The sequence below is a fragment of the Boleophthalmus pectinirostris genome, unplaced genomic scaffold, assembly GCF_026225935.1.
Source record: "Boleophthalmus pectinirostris isolate CB_2022bp ecotype Guang Dong unplaced genomic scaffold, ASM2622593v1 HiC_scaffold_20, whole genome shotgun sequence".
In the NCBI taxonomy this organism is placed as follows: domain Eukaryota; kingdom Metazoa; phylum Chordata; class Actinopteri; order Gobiiformes; family Gobiidae; genus Boleophthalmus; species Boleophthalmus pectinirostris.
The window spans coordinates 3078413-3106090 of NW_026571153.1; the positions used below are offsets into that span (position 1 = coordinate 3078413).

The following is a 27678-nucleotide window of genomic DNA, read 5'->3' on the forward strand; positions in this document are numbered from 1 at the left end:
ATACGGTCCTGAGGAAGTCGGACTGCAGATGGTAAGAAGACAGCGCTCAAACTTTTAAGTGTGCAAAAATACTGAAATATCGATATACCGTATTTTCTGCACTATTAGTCGCTCTGGATTATAAGGCGCACTGTCATTAAATGGTCTATTTTTGAACTTTTTTCACAAATAAACTGCGTGGGAAGAGAAATACAGCGACAGTCCTTGTGCGCGTTCAGAATTACTGTTGAAGTTTCCTGTCTAGAAGTAATTCAGCGACTGACGCGTCAGTTTTTAGACTCTTCGTCTGCTTCGGTCGCGCCATCGCTGGACGAGATCTCCAAGAATCACCTCAGTTTGGCTTTGCTCCTTTTCCTCTTCTCTTCTTCTTTCAGCGACCTCAAAAACGGACTTTCTTTCGCGGTGAACCGGTCGTGGATTCTCGTCCGCCGTCGCGACAAACTTTGTGTGAAATGCGAGGAAGCGACAGTTCGAAAAAGCCTCTAAGAACCGCTGCGTAAACCACGTAATCCCCGCGCTCCGACGAGTCAGTTACACTAGGGAGTTTGATTGACAACCTAACAGCCAATAGAAAATGAGGGAGCCTCGTTTTCTATTGGCTGATGTTTATCTGGCCTCACTACGTCCACAGTTGATAGATTTTTGTTCTTTTTTTTTTTGGTCATCATAATTACAAAGCTGCTGCGTCTCTGTAATGGTATTTTAATCTTTCACTGACAGTTTGAAACAAAAAAAAATCCTCCATACAACCTTTAAAGGAAACCCAACAGTGTGATGGGTGAGTGGTTTTGTTTGTTTGTTCGTTCACGGTGACTCTGGGCTTTGTTCAGTTGTGGCGTGTAGGGAGGGTGTGTCTGGGACCACTGGATTGTCGGCGTGTTCGCAGTGACTCAGTTGTTCAGTCGTGTCTAGAAGCGGCACGTCGCGCTCGCTTTTTTCGGTTCGTTCCTCCGTTCCGTTCCTCGTCGGCGTGGAGTGATGAGTGTGTCTGTGGGTGTGTTTCTCTGTGCGGTCGCTGTCTGCTCCGTGTGTGTTTGCGTGTTCTGCGGGTGTTGCGGCTTTGTAGTTTACTGAAGTCGTACTGGTACACCCGAGTGGATTCGTGTATGGGGCGCTCTGGATTGTGGCGCAAGGTCGTTTTTTGATGTGGTTAGAGGCTTAGTCTAATGGCCCGGAAAATATGGTATTGTATTTTTTAATAAGATGATACAGTATCAATATTGGGGACTGCTGTATCGATATTTCGAGTATTTTTGTTATATTTTACTAAATAATTTTCTTACAGCACGAAAAATTTTGTTGCTTGTTTAGAGGAAGGAAACTCGTTTATGCGACACATCTGACATTTTCACTGTTTTGATGATTAAAATGTTTGTGTTTCATATGAACTTTGCACAAGAAGAAGTGATTTAACAAAACCTTTTTGTATCACAGCCAGGCTTTAGTCTTTATTTTTATTGAACCGTATCATATCGATTTAAAATACATCGTACTGAATCATAAGCTCACTTTATCGAGATATGTAATGTACCGTGGCCAAACGTTTATACATCATGTCAGTAATTTCTTAATGATACTCAGCCGTACTAAAACCTGTATAAATCAGCTGAGCGACACGTCACAGCAACATCACGAGACTCTGAGGAGCAGTCGAAACTGTCAGGTATAAAAACAAACTTTTGGTCTCAAAAATGAACCTAATAACATAAATTGAACTAAAGCAGCACAGTTGTTTTTTTTCTTAACAAACTTAAAGTGAAACGTACCCAGAGTCTCCACCCCTTCTCTCTTCTTGCTGCTGGTCTTACTGCTGGACTCACAGCTGATGTGGTAGAAGGTGAAGAGGATGTGGTGTTTCTCGTGCACGTGGACTGGCAGTTCAACTTTGATCTGGAAAAAATAAAAGTAAGACTCTACAGTAAATGAATAAATGCCCTGTTCTGTTTCAATTTCCTGTATTAAAACGTATTGTTAAAAATCATATTCAACTGTTAAATTCAGATTAAAGTCAGCTGAAACTTTTGAAATCTTTGTCCAAGTCTAATATGAACTTTACTCCTCAAATCCAGCAGGGGGCAGCGTCGGTTAATAAGTGGATCAGCAGATTGACAGGAAATGACACATGAAAAATGCATCAGCGGCACAACTAACCTGAGTTGCTAAATACTTAATGACAAATCAATGTGTCACTCTGTTAATCTGTCAGGTAGCAGTATGTGCACGCACGAGGCCCGGTGCATTGTGGGAGGAAGCGCACAGTCATACCCAGAGTGAATGACAGGAGGGGGGGGTGGGGGGGCAGAAGTCTGGTCTGATGTTAATCCTGCAGATACGAGGCACATATGGAGCCCTCGGTTTTCATCCACTTAAACATGTCATTTAGGGTCGGCCCCCAGAGTTTATTCTCATGCAGATTTGTGGGGATTATTAAAAGACACGCAACAGGCAGGACGTGAAGACATGTTTGGGTTTGTGGACCACTGAGCGTGCAGTTAAAGTACAACCAAAATAACCTAGAAAAAATAACACGCTTTTGCTTTCAGAGGGCTCCTTTTTCATGAAGGGTTGGCATTTATTTTATTATTTTACTTTATTACATTTTTATAAAATTATTATTTTTTATTATTTATTTTTTTATTTTGTTAAATTTTTTATTTATTTTTTATTATTATTATTTTTTTTTACTTTTATTTATTTTTATTTTGTTTATTTTTTTTATTTTATTATTTTATTGTTTATATTTACTTTTATTTATTTATTTTTATTATTTTTATTTTGCTTTCAGATGGCTCCTTTTTCATGAAGGTTTGGCATTTATTTTATTATTTTTATTATTTTTTATTTTATTTCTTTTATAAATTTTTTTTTGCTTTATTTAGTTTTGTTTTTATTTTTATTTATTTTTTCTTTACTTTAATTTATTCATTTTTATTGTATTTATTTTATTTAGCTTTTTAGTTAGCTCCTTTTTAATGAAGGGTTGACATTTATTTAATATTTTATTATTATTATTATCATTATTATTATTTTTTTTTTTTTCTTTTTGAACTTATTAATTTAATATATATATATATATATATATATATAATTATTCATAATATAATTTTTTCCCCCTTAAATTAGTATGTTTATTTTTATGTTGTTTTGTCCACTGTTTTCCTTATTGTCTGTTTAATATGAGAAATGTTTTGTCCAGGTTGAGTCAGACAAGTTTGCATCAGACAAGCTTAAAAAGAATTGTTTGTAGCCTGCGCTCCTCCAGTTTTTTTTTGTTTTTTTTTAAAGTACTATAATTATGACTGATTCAGAGTTGCCAGCGCCTAAACCTGCAGACAGAACACAAACCAGTTCACCTCGTGTAAAAACTCAGAATTTCAGAATTTACTCCCTGAACACAGAAAATTTTAGGTTTAAACCAACTGGATTTCAGCACCAAAACTGGAAATCCAAATGCGAGAGTCATGTGAGGCTCATTCTGCTTCCTGATTGGATAATTGTCCTAAGAACCAAAACAACAAATTATAATAAAAACCTCAATTTATACATCACGTCTAATGTTTTTGTAATTAAGAATAAATCAGCATTACAATAGTAGCTGAGATTTTTATTAGCTATTTTTCTATTTTATTTTGACTTGGACATTTACATTTATATAATTATACTTTATCTGACACCAGTCTTTTCCTCTTTTGTGAATTATTTAGAATTTATTATGACCATTTATGTTTTTTTCTCTTTGTTATTATATTTTATTGTGATGTGTGAGCTCCTGTGACCAAATCAATTTCCCTTGTGGATCAATAAAGTTTGTCTAAGTCAAAGTCTAAGTCAAGTTTTATCAGTTTGATCCAATATTACAGACATTTTGTAATATTCTTTAGCTGGAAGTGTTGAATCAAATTGACCAGGTCGGCTGTGGAACGCTCTTGGAGGACTGAAGGATTTCACGAATAAAAATAAAAATATTATAAACCACAGAACTAAATGTAAGACTTTAAAACACTACAGAAGTTAGACATCTCAACTCACCTCGTCGTAGAACTCGGGGCTCTGGTTGTGGTGCAGAACGGCTGCGTAAGCTCCGCTGGTGAAGAGCGAGTCCCCCGGCTTTCCGTAGATGCACTGCAAGATAAAAGAAAAGCAAGTGGGTCAATAATCGAGATCAGCGACAGCGGCAAGTTTACACAAAACATGAACAAGGCCAGTGTGAGAAATTCTATTCTTCAACACAGAATATTTAATAACTGAGACACTGACAGATCTACGGTTTCATTTTTGTCATGTTAAATCAACTCCCGGAATCATTTCTTTAAAGTGACTCTGCTGGTCCAGTTTGTTTCAACTTTCTCAAAAAGAACAGACAGTAGTAAAACATCCATCCATCCATTTTCTTCCTCTTATCTGGGGCTGGGTCGTGGGGGCATCAGTCTAAGCAGGGACTCCCAGACTTCCTTCACCCCAGACACGTCCTCCAGCTCCTCCGGGGCGATCCCGAGGTGTTTCCAGACATAGGCTGCGTTCAGACTGCAGCCTGAAGTGACCCAAATCCAATTTTTTGGCTTCTATGTTCCTGTATCTGATCTTTTAATGTCAGTCTGAACGACATTTTTTTCAAATGTGACCCAGGACACTTGGATATGTGCTCCTGAAACTGATACATATCTGATCTTTTGACATGTGACTTCAGTGTGAACGAACAAAGTGCATTCATCCACCTACACGTTATCAACAAGACACAAACGTCACTATTCTGCGCTGAAGTCGGCGAAAATTGTTAATGAACTCTGTGTGACTGAAGTGAAGCACATCACCACTCACCACTCTTGGCTCCGTCTCCACATCCACACGTTCCTTTCAACGGACTGAACCCACAAAACACCACGGCCAAAAACCTCGTCCTTCTCCTTCTCAATCTCCTCCTTAAAACAAGTAAGTTGTTCATGTTCTGGCTCCGGTACGAGAGGAACTTTAAAATCTCCAGGTGCTCGATGCTGCCTCCATGTTTGGACAACTTCTGTAAACACAGAGACGCTCGCTGCGGTTGACGTCGTCGTGTCTCCAGTGTCACATGTGGGACACTTTTGGGCCGTTTAATGTTCACACTGGAGTCACATACAAGTCACATTTAACTGGAAATGTGAACGACCTCGAAAAAACATCGGATTTCACAAAAAAATCGGAATTGAGCGTTAAGCCCTGCAGTCTGAACGTAGCCAAAGTCCCTCCAGTGTGTCCTGGGTCTTTTCCCTGGGCCTCCTTCTGGTGGGACCACAAAACCTCCGTCCTCTAAAAAGTCAGACCTCATAATCGCTTGGCGCTATTTTCTCTCCGTACGTATCACTGCACCGCTTGTTTCACTTTGTTTACTGCTCGGAATATTCGCCTCTTCTCTCTCTCTGCCTAATTTCATCTAACTCTCTCTGGCGAATTTCGACATTGGTATATTCAGGTTCAAAAAGATCTCCCATTGGCTCTGTGCTAAAATCAGTTTCTTCATCATCGGTGTCGTAGTCAGACATGTTGTTGCTGACATTCCGAGCAGTTAACAAAGTGAAACAGGCGCGGCTGTCACCTGGCGGCCGCGCGCAGTGATACGTACGGAGAGAAAATAGCGCCATTATGAGGTCTGACTTTTTAGAGCACAGGTGTCAAACATACGGCCTGGGGGCCGGATCCGGCCCTCCAAGACCTTTAATCTGGCCCTCGGCTGATTTTCTACTAAAATATTTTAATTATATTTTCTATTAAAATCTTGGTAATTTTCTGTGGTGTTTATCACAGCAGCGTCTCCAGCGTCTCTGTACGTGGCCCCTCCCACCAGAGCAGCACAAATGAAGACTTGTCTCTTTCCAAACGCTCTTAAAGGACGATCGTTTTGACTGTTGACCGTGACACCCTCATCAGAAAAATGTCCAACATGAGAAAAGTGGAGCCGAGTGCAGGATTTTACAACAAAAATGACTTATTCCTATTTACATACAAGTTACTTTTAAAATGTTGTGTTGAAATTGCATTTTTCTTAAAGTTTCATGTTGTTCATAATATTATAATATTTTGTAAAAGAAAGAGTTCATCAATTAAAAAAGATTTCTGTAATAGATTTGTGTTTCTCTGCACAAATATTTGAACTTATTGTTATTTTTGGGGTTTATATGTCATGATTTTTCTGATTCGGCCCCTTTGGGATCAAAGTAAGTTGGATACGGCCCCCGGACCAAAATGAGTTTGACACCCCTGCTTTAGAGGACGGAGGTTTTGTGGTGCAAATGTATCACTCTTTTTAACACATGTTGTTTTGAGAAGAAAAACGCTTTAGTATACAGTCCCCAGCCAACTTGCTGAACACACAGATTCATGTAAAAAAACCTGAACTATCCCTTTAAGGAGAGATTTTTAGACTATGCCAAGGCACCATAAAGTCTCTCCTACATTTCATTTCAAAGATGCGAGCTGGAAATCCATGATAAAAAAGTTAAATCAAGATGTTACAATCATAATCAGCTCGAACTAAACGTATTTTAGTGAGCAGTTAAGGTTCTAAAAGCAACAAACTGAGATGGATAAAACGTTGGTGATGTGGGCAGAGTTTTTATCAGATCAGAGAGTTTTTATCAGATCAGAGCCCACATCGCGGGTTCCAGATTAAACGGTTTTGGTTTGACTGTCGCCATCCAAACGTGTCCAGCAGGACGTCTGATGAGAACACGGATAAACTCGAGTCAGGACGAAGCTCAAAACTCACAACCGAGAGTTTTATCTGTCGGATAGAAAACATGACCACACAAGAACGGAGCGCAGCAGAGACCGACCAGCACCCGGGTCTGGAAGTCAAGGTCCGGTTCTTTTATTCCAAAGGAGATTTTAAAGTTTGTGCAGGACTAATCAGCTGTTTGTTTGTTAAATAAATAATAAAATCTAGTATTTTATATGAAATCTGAAACATAATTTAGCTTATAGTAGCGGTGAGACCAGGACTGAGACCAGGACTGAGACCAGGACTGAGACCAGGACTGAGAACAGGGACCAGACTGGGACTGAGACTGGGACTAGACCAGGACTGAGACCGGTACTGAGACCAGGACAGACCGGGAACAGACCAGGACTAAGACCAGGACTGAGACCAGATTTAGACCGGGACTTAGACTGGGACCAGACCGGGACCAGACCGGGACTGAGACCGGGACCAGACTCGGACCAGATCGGGACTGAGACCAGGACCAGACTGGGACCAGACTGAGACCAGACCGGGACCAGACCAAGACTGAGACCGGTACCAAACCGGGACTGAGACTGGAACCAGACCGGGACTGAGACCGAGACTGAGACCGGGACCAGACCGGGACTGAGACCAGGACCAGACTGGGACCAGACTGAGACCAGACCGGGACCAGACCAGGACTGAGACCGGTACCAAACCGGGACTGAGACCAGTACCAGACCGGGACTGAGACCAGTACCAGACCGGGACTGAGACCGGAACCAGACCATGACTGAGACCGAGACTGAGACCGGGACCAGACCGGGACCGAGACCGAGACCAGGACCAGACTCGGACCAGACTCGGACCAGACTCAGACCAGACCGGGACTGAGACCGGAACCAGACCGGAACCAGACCGGGACCGAGACCAGGACCAGACTCGGACCAGACTCAGACCAGACCGGGACTGAGACCGGAACCAGACCGGAACCAGACAGGGACCGAGACCAGGACCAAGACTGGGACCAGACCAGGACTGAAAACGGTTCCCCCAAAAAGTGCGACTTATATGTTTTTTTTCTTCTTCATTACGCATTTTTTGGCTGGTGCGACTTATATTTCAGAGTCACTTATAGTCCAAAAAATACGGTAATCTGATTTTCAACACATAATCACTTGCATTTCAAAACTTCTGTGATAAAACAAAATCTAAACGTAAAACTACCGGCTTCTAATTGTTTGTTTTGAATGTTCATATTCCCCCCAATGAGATTTTCACGCGTCTTTCTGCTCACTGCTCGTACACAAACGTCTCCCTCAGCGCCGCCGCACGTGGCTCATTTAAAACCAGAATTCCTCAGAGACGTGGTTGAAATGCCTGTGTGGCGTTCTCCCCCCGGGGCGTTAGTGTTTTTGGCGTTCCCTCCGCCGCGTCCTGCTGGAAAAGTGGGAGGCAAAACAGTCCGTCGTGTCGTGTTGTGAAGTCTGTTTCCACCCACAAATATTTAGCGCGTGTGGGAAACGCTGCCAGTGTATTACAGGCTTCCACTTGTAATAAGCAGCTTGTCCAGACTTTTCATAATATCCCTGCCCGACCTCTTAAACGCTTTTGTCTTTCACTCAAGTCGGATTTTACGATTTATTTACTTCAAATCCACAGAAACACATTGAGACTCCTTATATTGTAGAGTCTTATCCATCCATTTTCTTTCTCTTATCCAGGGCCGGGTCGTGGGGGCATCAGTCTAAGCAGGGACTCCCAGACTTCCTTCACCCCAGACACTTCCTCCAGCTCCTCCAAGGGGGACCCCGAGGTGTTCCCTGTCCAGCCCAGAGACATAGTCCCTCCAGTGTGTCCTGGGTCTTCCCCGGGGCCTCCTCCCGGTGGGACAAGAACATCTCCCGAGGAAGGCGTCCAGTAGACATCAGAACAGAAGCCCGAGCCTCAGCTGTTCTTCTTGACGTGGAGGAGCAGCGGCTCTACTCTGAGCTCCTCCCGTGTGACTGAGCTCCTCATTCTATCTCTAAGGGAGCACATTTTTTTCATGTTAAATCAACTCCTGGAATCATTTCTTTAACGTGACTCTGTTGGTCCACTTTGTCAAAAAGAACAGACAGTAGTAAAACGTCCATTCATCCATTTTCTTCCGCTTATCCGGGGCTGGGTGTGGGGGCATCAGTCTAAGCAGGGACTCCCAGACTTCCTTCACCCCAGACACATCCTCCAGCTCCTCCAGGGGTGATCCCGAGGTGTTTCCAGACAAAGTCCCTTCCAGTGTGTCCTGGGTCTTCCTTCTTCTGGTGGGACATGCCCAGAACACCTCCAGAGGCAGAAGCCCAGGAAGCATCCGGAACAGACGTCCTCCCCTCAGCTGCTCCTCTCAACGTGGAGGAGCAGCGGCTCTACTCCGAGCTCCTCCCGTGTGACTGAGCTCCTCACTCTATCTCTAAGGGAGACGCCCAGACACCCTGAGGAAACTCATTTCAACGGCTTGTATCCACGATCTCGTCCTTTCAGTCATTACCCAGAGCTCATGACCAGAGGTGAGGGGAGGATTGACTGTAAATTGATCTAGGATTAACATAAAGTAGAGCCCTGTGACCCGACGCAAAACAGTGCGGCGCGGGACACATTTTGAAAGCTCTTAGTGGGCAGGAGCGGGACTACACAGTGCGGGCGTGGGCGAGTGGGATGATAAACTACAGTCCCGCAAACTAAATATGAGTGTAAAGTAAAATATATAAATGGCTGTCATACATCATTTGTGCTGGATATTTCATTTGGCATTAATAAAAACATTTTAAGCAGCCTAAGCGGATTTGTCCTTTCCGCTTCTCCGTGTCTGATTGAGCTTAAGAAAGCGAACGTCCCCTTCTTGCGGCAGGAGCAGGACTGAAAATTCTATCCACAGAGCTCAGTAGAGCGTAGATCCATATGTCAGTGTCACTGTCATGTCAGTGTGAAATTAACAAACATGTAAAATTATATATTTTAATAGATAAGTTGTACCGAAGCATATGGGTCCAGTCAAGCAGTAACGGAGGGAAACAGGCAGATTTTTGACATTCAAATGTCTCTTATTCAGAAACTAGAGGAACTATTGAAATAAGTAAAGTATCAGAATGTAGGAAAGAGTTACACTCCAACAGGGTCAAGTTAAACCTGTGATATTCTTTCAAGTTGTTGACAAAAAATTTAAAATCTCATGTCGGTAACGGAGGGAATGAAATATGCAGAACTTTTTGGGCAATAAATCCAAACAGTGATAACTCTTGGTTCTCACTTACATATCCTTAACAAACTGGTTTGAATATTTGCTTCATATAGTTTTCTACCATATGGTACAAGATTAGGTTGAAAAACCTCTTACTTTTTGACTCATGAGATTTTTTATTAAGAAAGGTCATGGTAACGGAGGGAAAAGTAACGGAGGGAAAATTGTACAAACAAGTAGAAGGTGCAGGATTTTACATCATTTGTCGTTTTTTTCTTCCAAATACTTTAATATTACTTCAAAATGAAAGGAAACTATTTCTATAAAATATGTCAGTCCTTCCAAGCAAATTTTTATCATTTTAAATACATTTAAAAAAAAAAATCATGTACCTTCATCAACAGTTCAAAGATGGAATAACACAAGATATGATGAAATACATCCATTTATTTACATGATTTTTGGGTCTTTGAAATTTGGGAAATAATTTTTGTTCCATGTTTCATACATGGTCTGTTTAAAACATATGGAACTTTAGAACCAAAAATGGTACAGAAAAAAGGTCAACAGTTTCATAAACTAGAGTACATATGTATCTGTTCAATACATTTTTATATCAGATGAATTAACTTGAATTTTTGGCCTTGTTGTTTACTTCTGCTTGACTGGGCCCATAAGTCCCAGGAAACACCCAAACCATGAAAAAAAGTGCGGCTTATACACCAAAAAATACGGTATCTAGTCATTTTGACAACACAGCAGCTCACCTTTAACGGGCTTGCTCCTTCTTCATCCGAGTCTCTGAACTGGATACACACGGCAATGTTTCTGGCCTGCGCACGACAAAACAAAACATCACATAGTCAACGCACGCAGCCGAGAAGCCAAGAACACAATCAGCGAGAGTGCTCCCGCCCATCAGTCAAACGAAAGTGAAGGACGCGGCGCGGACCTTGGTGAACGTCTTCTGGTTGTCGTACTTGAGCTGCAGCGGGTACACGTACAGCTGGTTCTTGTAGGTGGTGAAGGGGCAGTTGTATTTCGCCTCTTGGGACAGAAACTCCTCGACCTCCACGGAGACGCGCTCACAGCTGTCCTCGAACGGCTTCACGGGGATGTACGACGACGTGACCGTGTCTAAGAAAAAAAGGAAATAAATGAACAGGTTTTATACGTTTTTCAGGCTTTTTTGACTTTTCAAATCAAAGTTAAAGGTGTAACTTTTCTGGTGGAGGGTCCGTCACCTGCTTGGAATGTTCCAGAGTGTGACATTAAACAGCTCTACCTTATATTTCTTAGATTTATTCAGTTACAGGTGGTTTTAGAGCTCAAAAATACTCAGAAAAACACAATTCTGACTGTGAGCGGGGTCTCCTGTCCACAGATCTGACCTGTAACTTGGTCTGGTTTGGTCTCCGTGAAGACAGAAAGGTTTAATGCCACACTGTGAAACATTCCAGACAAAGCGATAACATGATTTAACTTCTGTCCCTTCATTTAAAAATGCTCTGGTTCAATATTTACAGAATCCATGTAATTTTGTTGTTCATCTTGTTGTATTCTGTGATTATCTTTGAACTCTGTTTTATTTATTTTTATTTATTTATTTATTATTATTATTATTATTATTATTTTATTTTATTATTATTTTTTCAAATTTGTTTTATTATGTGTCAAACAGTCAAGTGTGAGTGAGTGTGTGACTCTGTGTGTGTGTTGGTGTTTGTGTTGATTTTGTTGTTTTGATGCTTATTTGAACTTATGTCTCCTTCTGTCTGCTCTACTGTATCTGTCTTTTGTCGTATTTACGAGGACCCCCTCGAAAACGAGATGGCGAAACATCTCAAGGGGCTTATCCTCCAAACAAATAAATTCAAATTCAAATGTCCTCGGAGAAAAGCTTTCGTTATAGTTACACAGACACAGGGTTAGGACAGTTTGGGAGTGTTTCTACTATGAAAAGCAAAGAAAACCACTGATTTATATTCTGCTAAATTAAAATAAACACATGTTAAATTTCACAATAAAACATTTATGGTCTTTGGGAAGACTATGCAGTGTTTCCCACAGACCAAGAAGCATCGTGTGGAGTGAAATACTGAAACAGCATTAGTCTATTTGGTGCTTAAGCCTTATCAGAACACCTCCTTTTACGTGGCTTTTCTGAAAAATAACTCAAGTGCCCGATCGTAAGAGAACTCCTTGGCTTGTGGTCCATTTATTTTAGGGGTGTCAAACTCATTTTGGTCCGGGGGCCGTATCCAACCTACTTTGATCCCAAAGTGTCCGGATCAGAAAACTCATGTCATATAAACCCCAAAAATAACAATAAGTTCAAATATTTGTGCAGAGAAACACAAATCTATTACAGAAATCTTTTTTAATTGATGAACTCTTTCTTATTATAATATTATAATATTATGAACAACCTGAAACTTTAAGAAAAATTCAATTTCAACACAATGTTTTAACATGAACTTGTTTGCAAATAAGAATAAGTCAATTTTCTTGTAAAATCCTGCACTCGGCTCCACTTTTCTCATGTTTGGACATTTTTCTGATGAGGGTGTCACGGTCAACAGTCAAAACGATCGTCCTTTAAGAGCGTTTGGAAAGAGACAAGTCTTCATTTGTGCTGCTCTGGTGGGAGGGGCCACGTACAGAGACGCTGGAGACGCTGCTGTATGCTCAGAAAATTAACAATATTTTAATAGAAAATATAATTAAAATATTTTAGTAGAAAATCACCCAAGGGCCACATTAAAGGTTTTGGAGGGCCGGATCTGGCCCCCGGGCCTTATGTTTGACACCTGTGATTTATTGCGTGGGGAAGAGCCTGGGCCAGACTACCCCTGGACTGTGCTGGGCCTTGTTATGGTTCCGAGTGTCGGGACGGAAGGTGCGCCCAGGTGCGACCGCTGAGTGATTGCAGGCGAAAGAACTGGCGTAGAGCGGAGGGGCAGTGTCTGGAGGTATAAGGAACAGTGTGATTGGTCTAACAGGTAGGACTATCCTGCGTGATGTCACATAGTACTTGAAACTGTAGTGGCCACTAGCCGGAGCACACACTCTCAGTTTTGGATTGTTTTTACCGTATTTTCCATGTGATTAGCCGCCGTCTTAAGCCTCTAACCCCATCAAAAAACGACAATCCAGAGCGCCCCATACACGAATCCACTCGGGTGTCCCAGTACGACTTCAGTAAACTACAAAGCCGCAAACACACACAGAACACGCAAACACACACGGAGCAGACAGCGACCGCACAGCGAAACACACCCGCAGACACACTCATCACTCCACGCCGACGAGGAACGGAGGAACGAACCGAAAAAGCGAGCGCGACGTGCCGCTTCTAGACACGACTGAACAACTGAGTCACTGCGAACACGCCGACAATCCGTTGGTCCCAGACAGCACCCTCCCTACACGAAAGTTTTAAAATGTAAAAAATTAACGATAACGATGGACAAAACTGAAATGCCGTTTACCAATATTAGAATTTCTGTCGAGATGAATGGAAAACTGGGCTTAAAGAGGGGGTATTTTTGGAGCTTTCTCCCGTGTTTCAACATTCCATCGTCTAAAAAAAACTGTCTGAAGAGGTTTTAGAGACATCCGCGTGTGTTTGAGTAATCTAGCGATCTCTCTGTACGAGATTTCTCCATAAATACGACAATAAACACGAATATTTTCCATAAACAGTACAAAAACGTGACAGAAAACCGCAGTAGTTTCGTTAGAGGGGACGCGCGGTGATTGTGTTGTGATCGCGCTCTGAAGGGGGAGCGACTTAGCAGCAAAACCGAAACTTATAAAACATGTTTCCTTTAAAGTCCCACGTGGTTTATTTGTGAAAAAAGTTCGAAAATAGACCAATTAATGACAGTGCGCCTTATAATCCAGAGCGACTAATCGTCCGATAAATACGATAGTCTAGTTTGGACTAAAATTGCCAAAAAATACTAGGAACATTACAAAGTACTATTAAAACACCTTAGTAACACCACAGTAGCAAAGAACAAAGCTGATCCAGTGTTCCACTTTAAAACGTAAAATACTTTTCCGTAAAAAGAGTCGAGTGGAACAGAGCTTCTAAAAGGTTTGTGTTTCATGCACAAAATAAACAAAAATGAATGAAAATGAAACAAACAAAGGACTTTAGTCATTTTTTACGACGGAGTATAAGGGTCAGATAAAAAAAAATAAAACATGTTGGCGCTACGAGAATAAAGTCGTAACATTTCAACATTAAAGTCGTAATATTATGAGAATAAAGTCGAAGCCAGAAAAAGTCGTAATTTTACGAGAATAAAGTCGAAGTTAAAATAAAGTCGTAATATTATGAGAATAAAGTTATAATATTACGAGAATGAAGTCGTAATAAAATCAAAGTCAAAGTGAAAAATGCGGCAGAAGAAGAAACTTGTTTTTCAAGATAAAACTAAAAATAAGAAAAACGAACAACAATTTTCTTCATTATTTGCGCCTCCGGACTGAACCAGGACTAAACCAGGACTAAACGAGGTCCGGGACCAGACTGGGACTGAGACCAGGACTTAGACAAGGACTCAGTCAGGGACCAAGACTGAGACCGGGATCAGACAAGAACTGAGACCAGGATTGAGACCGGGAACAGGACCAGGACTGAAAACGGTTCAGTCCTGGTTCAGTCCTGGTTCAGTCCTGGTTCAGCCCTGGTTTAGTCCTGGTTCAGTCCGTATGTGGCGCAATATTCCCGCATCGCATTTTAAAGTCACATAAACGCCATTTCCCATTTCCGTGACTTAAACCAGGACTAAACCAGGACTAAACCGTTTTCAGTCCTGGTCTGGCCCCGGCCTCAGTCCCGGTCTGGTCCCGGTCTCAATCCTGGTCTTTCCGGTTTGGTTCCAGACCTGATTCAGTCCTTGTTCAGTCGAATGAACGAATGATACACGGATTCTTCTCCTTTACAAAATGCTCCAAATTCTCCACTCGTTCAGACTTTCCGAGCAGCTGATATTCTCAAAATATTATGACTTTATTTTGACTTCGACTTTATTCTCATAAAATTACGACTTTAATGTTGAAATGTTACGACTTTATTCTCGTAGCGCCAGCATGTTTTGTTTTGTTTTTTTCATCTGACCCTTATACTCAGTCTTAATTTTTCATGCTACACAAAGAAAAAAAAAAAAAATCTTACTTGAGAAATCCGGAGGAACACATTCGATAGTAACATTCAGTTGTCCGGGGATGGTCTGGAGTTTACTTTTCTCAGGCCTGTCGACGGAGAGTATCAACATCAAATCCAGTCGTACAGTAATACAGTTTGTCCCGTAGGTGCAAAAACAGCGTCAGAACGTACTTTCTGATGTCGGCCAGCAGCTTCATCGTGTCCTCCGTGGAGATTTTACTGCTGTCCTGGCGATACAGAGGAGAGAACTTCCCGTCCATGTCCAAACTGCCCTGAGCGTCTTTGAAAACCTGCCTAAAAATACACACGAAAAGATTAAAATAGTTTCAGAAGGTCGGATCTGAGGACGCAACTCCACACTTTTTAATGAACTTTATGGACGACTTTGTGTGCTTTGTGTATTTTTTGTATCAGTTTTTCTTTTAGAACTATGTGCCGAATAATATTTGTGTCTGAAATGAAAGAATAAATCAAAATAAACACGACATTGACTGAGTTCATAATGAGGCTGCATGTTCAGTCAAGTCCCGTGGTGAGCGGAGAAGCGACAATCTGCACGTTTCCCGCGATAATCTGCATTCTTTTGGGCGTTTAGCAGAAAGCACGTTCCCAATACTACGCTTTGATTCTCGTGCGTAGGCGTTCAAACATATGTATTCATTAATTCGTCGCCGTATTGTGGGTCGTATGGTGCAGCTGTCGTACTTGGCCGCCCAGGCGAACGGCATCCTGTACTGGCCCAGGCGCTGGCACGTCTGCTTGATGGATTTGAAGACCTTCTGAGCCGTCTGGGAAGAACACAGAATGTCAAAGAAACAAAAAAAAAAGTCAGAATGGAGAGTTTTTTTGTTGTTTTTTTTGGTTTCATGTTTAAAGTGCATATGACAGGTGCAGAAGCCCTGAGAGGCAAAAAAAATAATAATAATAATACGTTTTTCATTTTGCAAAAGCAACTCAATAATTTTTTTTTTTCACCGTTCCAGATATATTATATATTTATAGCGTTTTCCCACGATATTTCTGTAAATACCAAACTTCAGTGCCAGGAAACCAGTGGAAGATTTGCTCATGGCGTAAGGTTACGGGTTAGGACTTTGGGAGGCCGGTGTTCGAAACTCATCTGCTCCCAGTTACGTGTGTATTCATTCTTGCCGAATTCAGTCTTTTCATGAGTTTTACTTTTGAGTTCTCTTTTATGAGTAATATCAAAAGTAAGTTTGATGCATCACTGATCACACTACCGGCATAAGGCGCTGTTTTTCTGTTGTACTTTGTTGATGTGCTCCTGTTTAGGGTAACACTTTATAATAACTACACCTTATTTAGCCTTAATAAAGCATGAACAAAGACTTAATTAATAATGAACAAAGACTTAATTAATAATGATTCACGCTTAGTAAATGCTTAATAAAGGATAAGGTAACACTTTATAATAACTACACCTTATTTAGCCTTAATAAAGCATGAACAAAGACTTAATTAATAATGAACAAAGACTTAATTAATAATGATTCACGCTTAGTAAATGCTTAATAAAGGATAAGGTAACACTTTATAATAACTACACCTTATTTAGCCTTAATAAAGCATGAACAAAGACTTAATTAATAATGAACAAAGACTTAATTAGTAATGATTCACGCTTAGTAAATGCTTAATAAAGGATAAGGTAACACTTTATAATAACTACACCTTATTTAGCCTTAATAAAGCATGAACAAAGACTTAATTAATAATGAACAAAGACTTAATTAATAATGATTCACGCTGAGTAACTACTTAATTACTATCTTAATCAGCACTTGCACTTAATTTGCCTGTGCTGTAAATAGTTACTCATAATTATTTCATACTTAATTACTCATGATTATCCTTGGTATCAGTTTATAATAACTACACCTTACTTAGCCTTAATAAAGCATGAATAAAGACTTAATTAATAATGAAATAAGATTTAATTAATAATGATTCACGCTTAGTAAATACTTAATAAAGCACAATTCGTCTTCACTTTAGAAAAGCTCTCAAAAAGACTTAACTAACAGATAACAGCTGCCTGAATGATCATTGCTTTGCATTATTAGTAAATCATTCTCTCATAGCTTATTAATGATTAATAAATGTAATAAATGGTTAGTTCATGAGTAATTAAGTATGAAATAATTCTGAGTAACTATTTACAGCACAGGCAAATTAAGTGCAAGTGCTAATTAAGGTAGTAATTAAGTAGTTACTAAGTGTGAATCATTATTAATTAAGTGTTTCTTCATTATTAATTAAGCCTTTGTTCATGCTTTATTAAGGCTAAATAAGGTGTAGTTATTATAAAGTGTTACCTTATCCTTTATTAAGCATTTACTAAGCGTGAATCATTATTAATTAAGTCTTTGTTCATTATTAATTAAGTCTCTGTTTATTATTAATTAAGCCTTTGTTCATGCTTTATTAAGGCTACATAAGGTGTAGTTATTATAATGTGTTACCTTATCCTTTATTAAGCATTTACTAAGCGTGAATCATTATTAATTAAGTCTTTGTTCATTATTAATTAAGTCTTTGTTCATGCTTTATTAAGGCTAAGTAATGTGTAGTTATTATAAAGTGTTAACCAGCGTTTAAATATCATGACGTCAAGTTTGAATGACATGAGTGGTCAAACCTGTCGTATGCACTTTGACGTAAATATCAAATAAAGACCTTGGTGATGTCGGACGTTTTAATGTACGGCTCGGCGCAGTGGGTGATTCCGTTCTGCAGCACTTTCTCCACGCGCGCCACCAGGAAGATGTCGGCGTGCGGGTGGGTCACGGAGAAGATTCCCTGGAAAGAAAGAAAAAATTTAAAAAAACGAAAAGGAAATGACCGAGCAGCGGAGGCGGTAGTTAGACGTCGGACCGATTTTACGAGGCAAGCGCAGGGGAAGTGGCGCTGTCAGCTGTAGCTTCTACAGGAAAACCACATGTATTTTCAGTTTAATTTAGTGCGCGGACGAGTAGAGGCTCAGAGAAATGCTCCCGTCTGCTGCTACAGTTTGTATTTACGCTTGTTGTCAGTGTTGGGGAGTAACAGATTACATGTACCAGAGTAATCAGAGTACAAATGATGAGTAACTGTATTCAGTTACAGTTACTGTTTCAGTGAGTGGTAATTGGATTACAGTTACTTTGTTGAAATAAATGGATTACACAGAGGGATTTTCCTGTTTTTACATTTTGGGCTAAATCAGGACTAAACCAAGACTAAACCAGGTCTAAACCAGGATTAAACCAGGACTAAACCAGGACTAAACCAGGTCTAAACCAGGTAAACCAGGTCTAACCAGGTCTAACCAGGTCTAAACCAGGTCTAAACCAGACTAAACAAAACCAGGACTAAACCAGGACTAAACCAGGTCTAAACCAGGACTAAAACAGGACTAAACCAGGACTAAACCAGGTCTAAACCAGGACTAAACCAGGACTAAACCAGGACTAAACCAGGACTAAACCAGGACTAAACCAGGACTAAACCAGGTAAACAGGTCTAAAAGGACTAAAACAGGACTAAAGGTCTAAACTAGGTCTAACCAGACTAAACCAGAACTAAACCAGGTCTAAACCAGGACTAAACCAGGACTAAACCAGGTCTAAACCAGGACTAACCAGGTCTAAACCAGGTCTAAACCAGGACTAAACCAGTACTAAACCAGGTCTAAACCAGGTCTAAACCAGGACTAAACCAAGACTAAACCAGGACTAAACCAGGTCTAAACCAGGACTAAACCAGGTCTAAACCAGGTCTAAACCAGGTCTAAACCAGGACTAAACCAGGTCTAAACCAGGACTAAACCAGGACTAAACCAAGACTAAACCAGGTCTAAACCAGGACTAAACCAGGACTAAACCAGGTCTAAACCAAGGACTAAACCAGGTCTAAACCAGGTCTAAACCAGGACTAAACCAGGTCTAAACCAGGACTAAACCAGGACTAAAACAGGGAAAAATTCTCTGAGATTCCCGACCACACCCGAAGCTCGCACTTGTCCCGGTTTGGTCCTGGTCTGAATCCAATCTAAACCAAACGCAGACTCGGTTTGGTCCAGTTATAGTTCTGGTTTAATTCTCGGATAGTCCGGGCTTTTGTGGAAGTGTGAATGCAGCGTTTCTCTCTCTCTGAATTAACGTCGTACAGACCGTAGTCCAATAATAGCGCAATAATGACAGAGGTAAGACCACAAGTGCGCAGAAAAAAAAGAGAGGAGCGCATGAAGTCTGAGCTCTGCCGCATCACAGGAGCAGAAGGAATATGAATGACGTGTTATTATAATCCAGAAACGCTCATTTTGTCTCATGTACATCAACTTCTTGGGTTCTTTTTACAGACAATACAGTCAGAGATGCATTTACCATCAGTGGCGGAGTTAGCAATTTAGGGGCTCTAGGCGAACTTGAACGTGGGGCCCTCATTATAATGCACTGTTTTGTTGTCTTTGTTTGTTTTTATATGTATTTTTAATATTTATTGTCTGTTTGTCCCCATTGTTCTTAAGACATGCACATCTTTATTTGAATTAGGCTGGTTTGGAAACTTGTCTTATTAGTGACTGTAGGAATCCGTGTATCATTCGTTCAATCGTTTTTCAATATAAAACCAAAAATAAGAAAACGAAAAAACAACAGTTTTCTTCGCTATTTGTCTCCAAAACCAAAATGAAAAAACGGATAACGATTTGTTTTTTTCAGTTTTCGATTTTGTGTTTAAATGAAGAATGGAAAAAACGGATAACGGCCGTTTCCCGTTTACGTGACTTCCGTGACTGCGATGCCGAACTTTTGCACCGCATACGGACTGAATCAGGACGGATCCAGGTCCGAGACCAGACCGAGACCAGAGCGGGACTGAGACCGGGACAGAGCTGCTCGAGACCGAGACCGAGACAAGACCAGGACCAGACCGGGACCAGACCGGAGGCTCAGAGCCCACGGCAGGGCTGGAGCTCGAAGCTGAGGCTCGGACCCCGTGGAGGCTCAGAGTCAAAGCTCGGAGTCCATCCTGGTCCGCTCTGGTCCTGTCTGGTCCCGGTCTCAGTCCCGCTCTGGTCTCGGTCTGGTTCCGGACCTGGATCCGTCCTGATTCATTTTTTTTAGAAAGATTCGTTTTCAGAGGCGTTTGCGTGTAAACGATGTGAACAAAGGAAGGGAAATGTCTCCGTTTTTAAAAATACCCGTGTACGTGTAAACGGGGCCTAAATGACAAAGGAATAAACACTAACCACCTGATTTCAGTGGCTACAGACGGAGCAGCGAGTGTGAGAGGGTCACAGAGGGGTTTGTGTATCATGATGCTCATTTTGTATTTGTAGCCGACTGAGTCATTTTAATAGTCGGCTTATATATCTAATATGCTGACAGCCTATGTTGCCTTCATATTAGGCTTATATAAGGCTTTTCATTTTGTGCGGCTCCAGGCAGGTCTGGTTTTTGGTTTTTTGGGCCAATATGGCTCTTTGAACATTGTGGGTTGCCGACCCCTGCTCTAGCTGCTCTAATTTCTTCTATCAGATTCACTCTGCGCTCACATCCACAGCCCCGAGCGAGTCTGTACCTGCGTGGGGAACCTCAGCACCGCCTCCGCCGCCCTCTGGACCACCGGCAGCCCGTTCCCCCTGCCGCCCGAGTCGCCGTTCAAAAACACGGCCGCCGCCTCCCCTCCTCCTCCTCCCGTCTCCGAGGAGTCCGTGGAGGGCGAGCGGGAGAGCTGGCCCGAGCCGGAGTCGTTCAGCATCTCCCTCACGGCCGCCGGGTTCAGGTCCACGTGGAAGTCGGCCGAGATCTTGCAGTTTTTGGACACGTCGAACAGCGCCAGGGTGATGAAGAACGGCTCCACCTGGAAACGACAAAACACAGAGGTAAAAGGAGATTTCTCACTATTTTAAATGACGTTTTTGGTACAGATAATACTCCCTACAACTGTGCGACAACTCACCCTTATGTAACTCTGTTTACAACTGTTTTCTTCATTATTTGTCTCCAAAACCAAAATTAAAAAAACAGATGATGATTCGTTTTTTTTTTCAGTTTTTGATTTTGTGTTTAAATGAAAAATGGAAAAAACGGATAACGGACTGAACCAGGACTGAACTAGGACTAAACCAGGACTCAAACAGGACTAAAACGTTTTCACTCCTGGTCTGGTCCTGGTGTGGTCCCGGTCTAAGTCCCGGTCCCAGTCTCAGTCCCGGTCTCAGTCCCGGTCTCAGTCCCGGTCTCAGTCCCGGTCCCCGGTCTGGTCCCAGTCTCTGTCCTGGTCTTAGTCCCACCCTCAGTCCTGGTCTCAGTCCTGGTCTGAGTCCCGGGTCTCAGTCCTGGTCTGAGTCCCGGGTCTCAGTCCCGGTGTCAGTCCTGGATCTCAGTCCTGGGTCTCAGTCCCGGTCATAGTCCCGGTCTCAGTCCTGGTCTGATCCCGGTCTCAATCCCGGTGTCAGTCCTGATCCTGTTCCTGGTCTCAGTCCTGGTCTGGTCCCGGTCTAAGTTCTGGTCTCAGTCCTGGTCTGGTCCTGGTCTAAGTTCTGGTCTCAGTCCTGGTCTGGTCCCGGTCTAAGTTCTGGTCTCAGTCCTGGTCTTAGTCCCGGTCTCAGTCCCGGTCTGGTCCTGGTCCAGTCCTGGTCTTGTCCGTCTCAGTCCTCAGTCCTGGTCTGGTCTCCGTCCGGTCTGTCCTGGTCTTGTCCCGTCTCAGTCCTGTCTGTCCTGGTCTCAGTCCTGGTCTGTCCCGGCCTGGTTAGACCTGGTTTAGGACCTGGATTAGACCTGGTTTAGACCTGGTTTAGACCTGGTTCAGACCTGGTTCAGACCTGGTTCAGTCCAGCATCGCAGTTTAAGTCACGTAAACACAAAAAGACCATTTTTCATTTAAACACAAAATCCAAAACTGAAAAAAACAAATCATTATCTGTTTTTTCATTTTGGTTTTGGAGACAAATAATGAAGAAAATAGTTGTTGTTTTTTTTCATTTTCAAAAAAGAAAAGCACTAATCCGGGTCTTGAGAACAAAAAAAAAGAAGAAAACACTTTGAGTTTCGAGACAGATGGTTAAATGTTCCTTCTTTATCTCAGACACAATGATGTTTCTGGTCCGTTACAGTAATAAGATCCAGAAGAAAATGGTCGGGCTTCTGTCTGGAAGTGAAACCGCAGGTGCTCACGATCCACCTGGTGTAATAAAATCAGACCTGTTCTGTCTTAAAGGTTGTATAGAGGATTTTTTAAGGGAAGAGAAATACAGTGACAGTTCTTGTGTATGCGTGACACCACCTTCCTCAGTAGAAACATCTCCTCCCGCCTCGTTACTCTAGAAATCACATTTGTTTACAGCCAGTGCGCGTTCAGAATCACTGTTGAAGTGACCTGTCTAGAAATAATTTAGCGACCGACACATCAGTTTTTAGAGCCTTTGTCTGCTTGAGTTGCGCAATCGCTGGAAGAAATCTGCAAGAACCATGTCAGTTTGGTTTTGCTCCATTTCCCCTTCTTTTCTTCTTTCAGTCACCTCAAAAACGGACTTTCTTTTGCGGCGAACTGGTCGTGAATTCTCGTCTGCAATCGCAACAAAGTTTGTGCGAATTGCGTGGAAGCTACAGTTTGAAAAAGTCTCTACGAACCGCTGCATAAACCACGTAATCCCTGCACTCCGGCGAGTCAGTTACACTAAAAATGTAAGGAGTTTGATTGACAACCTAACAGCCAATAGATAAAGAGGGAGTCTCATTGTCTATTGGCTGATGTTTATCTGGCCTCACTACGTCCACAGTTGATAGATTTTCATTATTTTTTTTTTTGGTCATCATAATTACAAAGCTGCTGTGTCTCTGTAATGGTATTTTAAACTTTCATTGACAATTTTATACTAAATACAACCTTTAAATCAAAAGTCACTTCTTTGTGGTGGGACAGTGTGTACGTGTCTCGCTCTGTTCTGCTCTGTTCTGCTCTGTTCTGTTCTGTTCTGCTCTGTTCTGTTCTGTTCTGCTCTGTTCTGCTCTGTTCTGCTCTGTTCTGCTCTGTTCTGCTCTGTTCTCTCTGTTCTGCTCTGTTCTGTGTCCATAAAATGTTGACGTGATGGAACTGACAGGATCTCGCGAGACAAAATGACCACAAAATTGCCCGACACGAGAAAAAAAACTGTGTGTCGTTCGTTCATTTGTTTTTCAAAATAAAAACAAAAATAAGAAAACGAAAAATAAACTTTTTTTTCATTATTTGACTCCAAAATCAAAATAAAAAACGGATAATGATTTGTTTTTTTTCAGTTTTGTGTTTAAATGAATAATGGAAAAAAAGGGTAAATGTTTTCCGTTCGTCTCTCGTGGACTTTTGCGCCACATACAGACTGAACCAGGACTAAAACAGGACTGAAACAGGACTAAAACAGGACTGAAACAGGACTGAAAGGACTAAAACAGGACTGAAACCAGGACTAAAACAGGACTGAACCAGGACTGAAACAGGACTGGAAACAGGACTGAAACAGGACTGAACCAGGACTAAAACAGGACTAAACAGGACTGAACTGAAACAGGACTAACCAGGACTAAAACAGGACTGAAACAACAGGACTGAAACCAGGACTAAACAGACTGAACAGGACTGAACCAGGACTAAACTGTTCTCAGTCCCAGTCTCAGTCCTGATCACCCGACAGTTTAAGCGGGCACACTTCTGGGCCCATCCTGACAGTTAGTCCTGGTTTAGTCCTGGTTTAGTCCTGGTTCAGTCCTGGTTTAGTCCTGGTTTCAGTCCTGGTTCAGTCCTGGTTCAGTCCTGGTTTAGTCCTGGTTTAGTCCTGGTTCAGTCCTGGTTCAGTCCTGGTTCAGTCCTGGTTCAGTCCTGTTCAGTCCTGGTTTAGTCCTGAGTCCTGAGTCCTGGTTAGTCCTGGTTTAGTCCAGTCCTGGTTAGTCCTGGTTCAAACCTGGTTTAGTCCTGAGTCCAGTCCTGGTCGTTAGTCCTGAGTCCTGGTTCAGTCCTGGAAGTCCTGGTTCAGTCCTGGTTCAGTCCTGGTTCAGTCCTGAAAAAAAAAAAAAAAGAATCATTACCTTTTTTTTCTATTTTGATTTTGGAGACAAATAATGAAGAAAATATATATATACATTTTTTCATTTTCTTATTTTTGGTTTTATTTTGAAAAACAAATGAACGAATGACACACGGCGGCTCTACCTCAGCCCACATCCCACATCCCGCATCCTGCTCGCAAATCCAAAGAGACGTGGAGGAAAGTCTGAAGCCTGGACTGGTGGAGCCGGATCGAAGGACGACACAACGAGCACGAACTGAACCACCGGGATTATTTTTAAGAAGAATAAAAGTTTACATGATCGAGGAAGAAATTAAGTTGGCTTTAAAATCTGAAAAAATCACCTACTTACTTCGGAATTAAGTAAAATTCCGAATAATATTTTTCATTAGGAATTAAGGGTTTACTTGGTCTTTTTAAAGCGTATTTCATTTTTATTCAGAATTAAATTTTTAAAGCTCTCATGTAAACGTTGCAAGTGAAGTAAATACAACAGGGCCCAGTCAAACAGAAGTAAACAACAAGGCCAAAAATACAAGTTAATTCATCTGATATAAAAATGTATTGAACAGATACATATGTACTCTAGTTTATCAAACTGTTCACCTTTTTTCTGTACCATTTTTGGTTCTAAAGTTCAATACGTTTTAAACAGACCATGTATGAAACATGGAACAAAAATTATTTCCCAAATTTCAAAGACCCAAAAATCATGTAAATAAATGGATGTATTTCATCATATCTTGTGTTATTCCATCTTTGAACTGTTGATGAAGGTACATGATTTATTTTTTTTTATGTATTTAAAATGATAAAAATGTTCTTGGAAGGACTGACATATTTTATAGAAATAGTTTCCTTTCATTTTGAAGTAATATTAAAGTATTCAGAAGAAAAAAGCGACAAATTATGTAAAATCCTGCACCTTCTACTTGCTTGAACAATTTTCCCTCTGTTACTTTTCCCTCTGTTACCGTGACTTTTCTTAATAAAAAATCTCATGAGTCAAAAAGTAAAAGAACCTAATCTTGTACCATATGGTAGAAAACTATATGAAGCAAATATTCAAACCAGTTTGTTAAGGATATGTAAGTGAGAACCAAGAGTTATCACTGTTTGGATTTATTGCCCAAAAAGTGCTGCATATTTCATTCCCTCCGTTACCAACATGAGTTTTTAATTTTTTGTCAACAACTTGAAAGAATATCACAGGTTTAACTTGACCCTGTTGGAGTGTAACTCTTTCCTACATTCTGATACTTTACTTATTTCAATAGTTCCTCTAGTTTCTGAGACATTTGAATGTAAAAAATCTGACCCTGTTTCCCTCCATTACCACTTGACTGGACACAAATTCTGAAGCCAATTTTGTGAACTAACTTAGAAATTATGTTAAAAATCTCGTCTTGTCTCGTTTTCGTGGACCCGATCTCGTGTTTTTAGTGGAAATCGCGTCTCGTTCCATCTCTAGAAACGTCCTAACCACAAGAATGAGGCAGTTCTGTTCAGCGTCTAATGAGCCGGCAGCGACACGTCCGAGGCGAGTTTTTATGATTTAAGAAAAGTGCTCTGAAGTGCTGAGTCATGAGGTGATTCAATACAGAGATATTGGCCAAAAGACTTCAGCTTGGGCCAACAAAATTGTATCTCGTAAAATTTTGGCACACACTCGGTCCAAGATGAATTCTGAGTTCTTTGTCTAACTCTTTGCCAATCTGGGCGGTTTGTGTGGACAATTTGGGCACGATAACGAGATGTTCCCAAACAAACGTGGAAGCACAAAGGCGCCAACACTCGCTGCAACTGAATATTTTAGCAGAAATACAGATTCACAGTTTCGCAAAGGAAGTGGTTTTCAAGGTTTGATTGTATCGTCTCGTTTTGATCCTCAGCGTAAAGTCTCTGTGTCGTCCCAATATTTTGAACAGGAGCCAGACAGTGTTGGGGAGTAACAGATTACATGTACTGGAGTTATGTAATCAGAGTACAAATGATGAGTAACTGTATTCAGTTACAGTTACTGTTTCAGTGAGTGGGAATTGGATTACAGTTACTTTGTTGAAATAAATGGATTACACGGCGGGATTTTCCTGTTTTCACATTTTGGGCTATATCCCTTTTTTTTTTTTTTTCTTGGTAATTCCACTCATAAAACCAGGTCTAAACCAGGTCTAAATCAGGTTTAAAACCAGGTCTAAATCAGGTTTAAATTAGGTCTAAAACCAGGTCTAAACCAGGACTAAAACCAGGTCTAAACCAGGTCTAAAACCAGGTCTAAAACCAGGTCTAAAACCAGGTCTAAAACCAGGTCTAAACCAGGTCTAAAACCAGGTCTAAACCAGGTCTAAACCAGGTCTAAAACCAGGTCTAAAACCAGGTCTAAACCAAGTCTAAAACCAGGTCTAAAACCAGGTCTAAATCAGGTTTAAAACCAGGTCTAAACCAGTTCTAAAACCAGGTCTAAACCAAGTCTAAAACCAGGTCTAAAACCAGGTCTAAATCAGGTTTAAATTAGGTCTAAAACCAGGTCTAAACCAGGTCTAAACCAGATCTAAACCAGGTCTAAACCAGACCTAAACCAGGTCTAAAATAGGTCTAAAACAGGATTGAACAGGACTAAACTATGCCGTGTGGACGTGTCTCCTCCTCTTCTATCAGTAATATTTTTCATTTGGTTCAGTAAAGTCTGGACTTTTTATTTTCTTCTTAGCAAACAAAACATCTTATGTTATGGTATCTGAGTCTTTGCTTCTCTACAGAAAATCAAGTAATCCAAAGTATTCAGATTACATTACTCACTTTAAGTAATTTAATGGATTCCGTTACAAACTACATTTTGGGGTGAGTAATCTGTAATCTGTAGGGGATTACATTTTAAAAGTCACCTTCCCAACACTGCTCGTAGAAAGACAAGACTCTGGACTACGTGTTTTAGACTCGCCTCTGCCCGGTTCGGTCTAAATTAGTAAAACATGAATTATAAAAGAATAATATCTAGGGCAAAAGAGCAGAGGGAAATGCAGTGTGTTGTGACTAAAGGCCTTAAATATTCATGGTTCTTGGTTTTTATTGAATAGTTTTTTTTCGGATTATAAGACGCAATATCAATAATGTTGAATTTTCTCGATTTGTGAGATTAATGAATGTGAATGTGTGTGTGTGAATCATTTAAGTTTGTTTTTTTATTTCCTACAAGGACGATTCAAATATACATTGAGTAATAATGTGTTTAATGCAGCTTTGCCAAAATTGTTTACGTTTTACAGACACGAAACTTAAAATCACATGACTCATTTGCATAAACTATAAACGCTGAAAAAACTGTTTGCTCCTTGTGTCGCTGATGCGGTTCAGCTTCGGTCGGACTAAACTCCACGAGGCTCCTGACTTCAGTAGCCGTAATGCTCCGACAATCCATCAAGCGGTGTGGCTTCGTAGTTTACCAAAGTCGTACTAAAACATGTTGACAGATGTTAAATCTAAATGGGAGGAAGAGCAGCATATTGTTTTATCAGAGGATGACAACAACAAACAAC

General features: G+C 41.0%; 1 protein-coding gene across 4 annotated transcripts in view; it reads right to left on the minus strand.

Annotated features, from left to right (window-relative positions):
- The window catches only part of dock11 (dedicator of cytokinesis 11), a 208025-nt gene that overhangs the window by 106512 nt on the left and 73835 nt on the right, over nt 1-27678 (minus strand). For all 4 annotated transcript variants that reach the window (XM_055156687.1, XM_055156686.1, XM_055156685.1 and 1 more), the window contains exons 12-20: nt 20677-20958; nt 17791-17913; nt 15799-15881; nt 15265-15387; nt 15103-15179; nt 10867-11051; nt 10682-10747; nt 4030-4122; nt 1767-1890 (exon numbers count right to left, since the gene is read on the minus strand). In XM_055156687.1, the coding sequence (XP_055012662.1) occupies nt 1767-1890; nt 4030-4122; nt 10682-10747; nt 10867-11051; nt 15103-15179; nt 15265-15387; nt 15799-15881; nt 17791-17913; nt 20677-20958 (1156 nt within the window). The remainder of the gene's footprint in view (nt 1-1766; nt 1891-4029; nt 4123-10681; nt 10748-10866; nt 11052-15102; nt 15180-15264; nt 15388-15798; nt 15882-17790; nt 17914-20676; nt 20959-27678) is intronic.